General features: G+C 38.7%; 1 protein-coding gene across 2 annotated transcripts; it reads right to left on the bottom strand.

Annotated features, from left to right (window-relative positions):
• Positions 1-905: 905 nt before the first annotated feature.
• Positions 906-6,632, bottom strand: LOC127969905 (fibroblast growth factor 8). Of its 2 annotated transcripts, none has more exons than XM_052572057.1 (5): positions 5,984-6,632; positions 5,861-5,897; positions 5,007-5,154; positions 3,190-3,296; positions 906-2,176 (listed from the first exon to the last, which is right to left on the bottom strand). In XM_052572057.1, the coding sequence occupies exons 1-5, from the start codon at positions 6,013-6,015 to the stop codon at positions 1,901-1,903; spliced, it is 600 nt and encodes a 199-aa protein (XP_052428017.1). In that variant the 5' UTR covers positions 6,016-6,632; the 3' UTR covers positions 906-1,900. The 2 variants fall into 2 exon arrangements, with proteins under 2 accessions (XP_052428017.1, XP_052428016.1); XM_052572056.1 differs by having other exon boundaries at positions 909-2,176; positions 5,007-5,187; positions 5,984-6,630.
• Between the last annotated feature and the right edge of the window lie 289 nt (positions 6,633-6,921).

The raw sequence follows: 6,921 nt of genomic DNA, 5'->3' as shown, positions 1-6,921 counted from the left end.
ATAAAAACAATGCCAGCCTTCGCTAATGTACCTGCATAACACGTTTTTCAATGATGCATGAGATGTGTTAAGCCAACACTAATTAGAGGATGATTTTTGGCTGAATGGGTTAGAATTTTATGATGCAATTAATTTAATTAAAAAGGGATTGGAAAATGTCAATTTTTTGCCTCCTCTGATCGTAATTTACATAGCATTATAACTGCAGTAATGCATGTCTCAGGCTGAAAGGAGTCATTAATAATCTTCCTCATCACAGACAACAGCAAGATAGTGATCTCATTTTCTCTCTATACGCTGCCCTCTGATCTTGGCTTTTTCCTCCTTGGAACCCTGTCCTCAAACACACAGCACCCCTGCCTGAACAACATAGATACCCCTCCAATCAGATTAAGCTACAGGGAGTTAAAGGTCTGAGATTAAATAAAAACACCTGAGCGAGGGTGAGGAGACGGGGCCAGGGAGCCGTAGTGTGTCCGGTTCAACCAGAGAAGAGACCAAACAGTGTAGCCCCCCTGGAGAGACAGTCCTACTGAGCTGTTGACCTGAGCTGTGCCATTCCAAACATTCTGGGGGGAGAGACCCAGTATCTCCATCTCACTCTGTAATGGTCTCTAACCAGAAGGGTTATGCAAACAATGGTGGTATTTATTATGATGCTATTGCATAATGACAAGTTGTTTCATTCAAAGACCGCACTGGCCTAATTTTCTGTGGATGAGGTTGGAACGTCTAGAACGCTTCTGGAAAAGACCCTTTGGCAATTTTAACTATGTATAGAAGCCTTTTTAAACACTTATTTCATGTGTTACTTAAAGGGATAGTCACCCAAAAATGAAATGATGCCATTATTTACTCAGCATTGTATAATTTCAAACCTGTATGGCTTTATTTTTTTCTGTGGAAAACAAAAAGAAGATATTTAGAAAAATGTAAAAATAATCAGTCCATGGATGTTTTCCACAATTTTTTTTTAAAGATATCTTCTTGTATGTTCCACAGAACAAAGAAAAGTTGGGAACGACATTATAATTTTTTTAAGAGCATATGAAAACAGAACATATTAGACAAAAGACGTCAGTATCCTAAGGTAAATTTATTACAGGTTTTTAAATAAATATTTCCATCATTAAAATTATTTTACACATCCTCAAATAAAAATATATTTATATTTGTATAAAAAAAAACAGACAAACGAAATGCAACAAAGAACAAAAGCTTTTCCTACAGTCAGTACAATGCATTTATACACCTTGGAATTTACAGTTTGAATCACGGTAGGAAACACGCGATAATTCAAATCTAGCTGCCACATTTAAATATGTATTTAAAGCTCTGTTTGCTTTAACTGTGTTTATCTCCAGAGAGTTCCAGAATCAAGAACCAGAGAGGTTACTGAGAGATGAGCTGGGTATCTTATCGCTGGGTGGTCGAGAGGTGCCCCGGCTGCCTGTGTAACCGAATACAGCCTTGTGTCCTCAGTGCATTCTCTCAGGCCCTTCAGGTCCCCTTGAGCAGCAGTACGAAGAGTTAGAATTTACTCTAAAACCATCGAAATCAAATGAAACCAAAGCAGATCAAGAGAGGATAGACGGATGAAGTCCACATACTACTAAAATGTCAGCACTTAACTCGTCCGGTGCTCCGCTTTTCTATACTCTTACACAGGTCAGTACTAAAAGTCAGGGGTACAAAAATAGATCTCTTTTTGTTTTTTCTTGAGATGTTTTTTTTTTCTTTTTTTTTTGTTATTTCTGAAAATTCATAAAAAACTAAAGGTTAGGTATATTGTTGCTCAGTACAAAAAAAAAAATGTTTGTAGGAGTCCACAAGAGGAGTCTGTTCATTATTCGAGAAAGTCTCTCGCTCTCTGTCCTCTCCTTTTCTCCGGCTTCACTCTTCAGCGCTCTCCTGAGTAGCGGGTGCGTTTAGTCCGTCTGTTGAAAGGGTAGTTGATGAAATCAAAGGGTCTGTGCTCTGCGATTTGGTGTCCCTTGGGCAGTCTCTTCATGAAGTGGACTTCCCGCTGGTGTTGCCTGGTTTTGGAGCCCTTGCGGGGTCTGCCTTTACGTGTGAAGGCCATGTACCAGCCTTCATACTTCACATTCTGTAGAGCTGTGTAGTTGTTCTCCAGGACTATCTCTGTAAAGATGCAGTCTTTCCCCTGACCATTTCTCTGTGAGAACAAGATAAAGACAAACATTTAGCCCCTGATTAGTGGGAAGTATGAATCTTATCGAAAAGTATTCTGGAAATGTCTGCTCCAGTTTACATAGGGCTTCCCCACACGCACACAGCATATGCTTAAGTCATTACGATCCCAGATCAAGAGGGAGAAATGACAGCAGAGGCCAATGACTTGAAGCCAATGATGCGCATTCATCCTCTGAGAAAAATAGTTCTTCTACTGTTCATTATATAGGCATAAACCGTGTTATGTTGAATCCAGAAGGTATTATGGTAATATTTTACTTTCTCCAGGACATTGAACAATATAAACACTATATGGTATAGCTAGTTTTGCTTTTATTATAGGCATCGCATCATTGTACGTTCATAACACCAGGACCATTAAACGTTATCCGGCCAGTAAATGCAAATGGGGTAAGGAGCCAAACCAGGAGTCCAAACCTTTCTCCAGCCTCTTAACAAAATGGCCTGTTAAAAATCTCAAATCCAAAACACTTGCATATCAACCAATAAAAACCAACAACAGAAAAAACCCTCTCGTGCAGGCTGTCGTTGGGCGGCCAATATGTCAGATAGCATAAGATCAGGGGTGCCAAGCAGATGGTCCACCTGGCAGGGTGCTGGAAGGTGGGGGACGAACCTCCATCCCACTTTATTACCATTCACAGCAAGGAGAAGGCACAAATCCACAAGAGTAGCCAGCTAAAAAAGGAAGAAAGATCCCATTCTTCACACTCGATTTTACCCACTATAACCAAGAAACGTCTCGTGCCCACTATAAGATAAAAATCTAACTCTTGTTTGATTATTTGAATGATCTCCCTAATAATCATAAAATCAGGGACATCCACAAGCAACTGAATGCTGTCCATTCATCCAAAACCTTTCAATCCTAACAGAAAAGTGACTGAAACATATGCTGTGTGTTTATAACAGAATATGTAAACTGAGCACTATTATCAGTGACAAAATTATTATTTAATGACTTTTTCCCCATACCTTGCCAATCAGTTTCCCTCTTCTATTCATACAGATGTAGAATCCCGTTTCAGCTCCTTTAATTCGAACTCGACTCCCAAATGTGTCCGTCTCCACTATGAGTTTGGCTGGAAAAAAGAAAGAAGATTTTTTTTTATTTTCATTAGATGCCGTGACTTGGAAAATCCAAATTATGATCAGTCAATCAATGGTAAAATTTCATGAGTAAACACACGTGCACAAATGCACACCGGCATAAATATGTGAACTCTAAAGGGACTACTCTTTAGGATTTATGTAAGCTTGAATTCTAGTGGAACGATAAAAACATGTGCACTTCAATTCTTCTGGAAGGAACCAAAGGCTTCCTGGAAGGATGATTTTCAACTTTTTACCTTTTATGTAAGTACATAAACAATATGTGAATATTTATCACGTCATCCATGTAGCAAAAAATAAACAAAGAACATTTTTCAAGTATTTGAGTTAAATTCACCACTTAAAAAATACAAATATACAATAATACTTTTAAAAAGCGCTTACTTTTTATTCATTATTAAATGTACAATAACAGTTCAGGTGTATTATAAGAAAATTAAGGCAGTGTTTGCAGGGAAACTGAATTTCCATGATGGATATTCTCCATGCCAAGAATTAGCACTTGCAGCCGTTCTCTGATTCAGCCCCCGTACTCTGAGTGATCGTAAAGAGTTACGGTTCAAATGGAGGGGGTCAGATAACCTGCTGGTGAAGAGCCTAACCACAAGCCCAGAGCAGGAGCCAGGCACTGGCCCGAACTAACAGCCCTGCTGTCTCTACAACATGCTCAGGTGACATCGATGTCACCAAAACCATGCAGAGCTAGAGCCAGGTTTCCAAAAATACCACAACAGAGCTGGTAATTACTGGGTTTGCATGTGGAGAAACCACATAAGTGAGAACTACAAATAACAGAGATCTGATTTAGGTAAAGTAACAAATATCTGATTTAGGTAAAGTATAAAGTAACAAATTAAATATGTAAGCAAAATGCAAGCTTTTACAATATTTTAACTTATGGTTTTATAAATTATCATATTAAACAAAAAATAATAAAACACTCAATCATTGATGTATGATTTTATAAAACCAAACATACACATTAATGATCAAATATACTTAAAACAGTTAGATTTAGGCTCTATGAGATCTGTCATCAGGACCGAATGACCATGGAAAGCAAAAATTAGGGTCAGAATTCGGCTAGACATATTTTCATCCTGAGCTGGTCGGGAGAGGAGGGGAGCGAGCGTTCTTCAGGAAATGTTCAGAAGGTTGAAGTAAGATGAGTTCTAATGGCTCTTCCAGACCCGCATGTCTCACGAGAGACACCTTCAGCAATCTAAAATCCATTTAACATTTTTTTGCACTGCACTGCTTTTTTTAACTTCACCAACTGACCAGATGCCCAATTATTCAAATGCAGTGTACCAAAGATGTCCACAAAATAAAGAAACATAAATACGGAACCAGTTTGACCCAGAAGTGGCATTTACAGCCTGATATCATCCATAGTTCACAAAGACCTTTTCACATAGTTCTTCAGAAAACATCTATGTAGCTGTGCTTTAGACACTTCGAAATCTATTAGAACCTACAATGACATGGATTTTTATTATATTAAATATATATAGAACCATAGCCTATTAAACATGTTCTTCAATGTGTTTAGCAAAATATTTACATGCAAAACGCATTCTAAATTATTCATCAAAGCGCAAAAGCGTCACAGAAGGTTTCATGGTTTGTGTAAACAGATTAAATGATTTTGTGCAAGATAAATTATGAGATGCTCTTACCATGAGCGTCACCATCCTCGGCCATGGCGTTGATGTTCTTGTTGGCCAGAACTTGCACGTGCTTGCCACTGGTTCGACTGTAAAGCTGGTAGGTCCGGATTAGTCTACGGCTGACCCGGTCCGTCACCTTACTTTGCTCACTCACATGCTGTGTAAAATTAGGCGGGGACTGAATGGTTACCTGTCAGAAATTAAATACCATATAATCAATATCTGCACAAACTGCTTCATAATGCGTTCATACGGGTCTATAAATTATACCGCGCTCCGATATAATAATTTAAAATAGGCCAAATGCAATCGAAAAGAGAAACGGATGCGTATTAATTTTTGAGTTGGGATTTGAAATGCGCTATTTGGAAAACTGTTGTTTGTGGCTTAAAATAAATTACATTTCAAAGCCAAACTGTCCTAAACGCTTAAGTCGAGCCCTTTATGTTATTATGTCCCCACGACTTGTTTCATCGCTGACTCAAGGCTGGCATACTTTCACGCGCTCATGCCCACGCGCCTGTGCCAGTATGTTAGTGTTACCTGCCAGGTTACGGCGCCCACTGTGATACCCATCTGATAAGAACATCCTCTCCCATCGCATCCTATACCTTTTAGTGCCTTTTAATTTAACGGCTATACGTGCATTTCTATGCAAAACAACTGTATATTTAAATAGAATACTATATATCTTAATTTAGGAGAGCGGCGCACTCTGTAGCTATATTATTTAGGCTTAGTATGAACTTGATATATTAGAGTAATAGTGCTTTACAGATTCTCTAACAAAATGTGTAATCAAATGAAAATAAGAAAGATTAAAAAATAACAGTTAAAAGCATATTTAAAGATGTTGAACATACCTGAGCATAGTAGCAGAGCGCAAAGAGGTGAAGGAATCTGCAAGAAGAGACAAAATCTCACATTAGACTCTGAAAGCGAAGCTGTTAATGTGTGAAAACAAATATTAAAGGAAATATACTTACAGATAACTCAATCGTGATGGTATGAGCCTCATGTTGCTGGAATGGAAGGGCCTCACAGAAGAAAAAAATGTGTGTAGCCTTATTTGCAAACATAAAAAAAAAAAAAAAAAATCAAGTTTTCCCGTTTAAATGTATAAAGTCCTGCGCTGGTATCCAAACTGTGACTCGCAACATATGATGAACAGATTAACTGGCAAATTACGAGATCTGCTGCTCAGAGGCAGAAAAAATATCCAGGATTGTTTCCAGACCGACACCGGTGACAAGTATAAGCACTTACTGGATTTCCTTCATAAGAACGAAAATAACAAATAAGTGCACTTAACGCAAAACTCACAGCATGTAAACGATTTACTTTTTAAGTTTTAGCGAAAAAGCTTCTGATGCACCTAATCATAGAGACTCAAGTCCCGTGCTCCATGAAGGTGAGGAGCGCTGCAGAAATAGATCCTTTGACGTTTGATCCAGTCTGACTCCTGCGTGAATGTCAGTCAGAGGAGGAAGGACAGTGCATCTGATGAGCTTTCTTCAAGAAGCAGTGCAGCTGGACTCTCTTATCCCCTCCTCTTCTTCCATTGCCAGTATGTCTCCAATGTCAACCCCGCTCGCGCTGACACCCCTGGTTAAAATGGTAGGGTTGGTCCTGGAGGAACAAGCCCCCTTTTTCAATAGAACAAAAGCAGGGGGGTCTCACCCAAACCCCCGTCCCGAACCCATTTTTAAATAGGCTATGCCTTCACCTGAGTCCATAAGCACTAGGAGGAGTTTAGAGGAGCGCGCTTTCATCGGTTAATAATAAAACGTCAAGTTATTTACAACCATTCATTTAGGACTTTACTGAACAAGCTATGACAAATAAAACATATAGGCTATATAAACAACAACATAATAATAAAATATATATTCTCATCCAAACCTACAATAATCAAACATCAAGT

Source organism: Carassius gibelio, chromosome B13, assembly GCF_023724105.1.
Source record: "Carassius gibelio isolate Cgi1373 ecotype wild population from Czech Republic chromosome B13, carGib1.2-hapl.c, whole genome shotgun sequence".
NCBI classification, from domain to species: Eukaryota; Metazoa; Chordata; class Actinopteri; order Cypriniformes; family Cyprinidae; genus Carassius; species Carassius gibelio.
This window is presented reverse-complemented; position numbering and strand designations above follow the sequence as displayed.

Bases quoted from the DNA above. Each gene is read 5' to 3' on its own strand.
- LOC127969905 (XM_052572056.1), bottom strand. From the start codon at position 6,015: ATGAGGCTCATACCATCACGATTGAGTTATCT. The intron at 3,297-5,006 runs GTAAGAGCATCT...TCTTTTTTCCAG, and splicing joins CGAGGATGGTGACGCTCATG to CCAAACTCATAGTGGAGACG. The intron at 2,177-3,189 runs GTATGGGGAAAA...TTGTTCTCACAG, and splicing joins GAGGGAAACTGATTGGCAAG to AGAAATGGTCAGGGGAAAGA.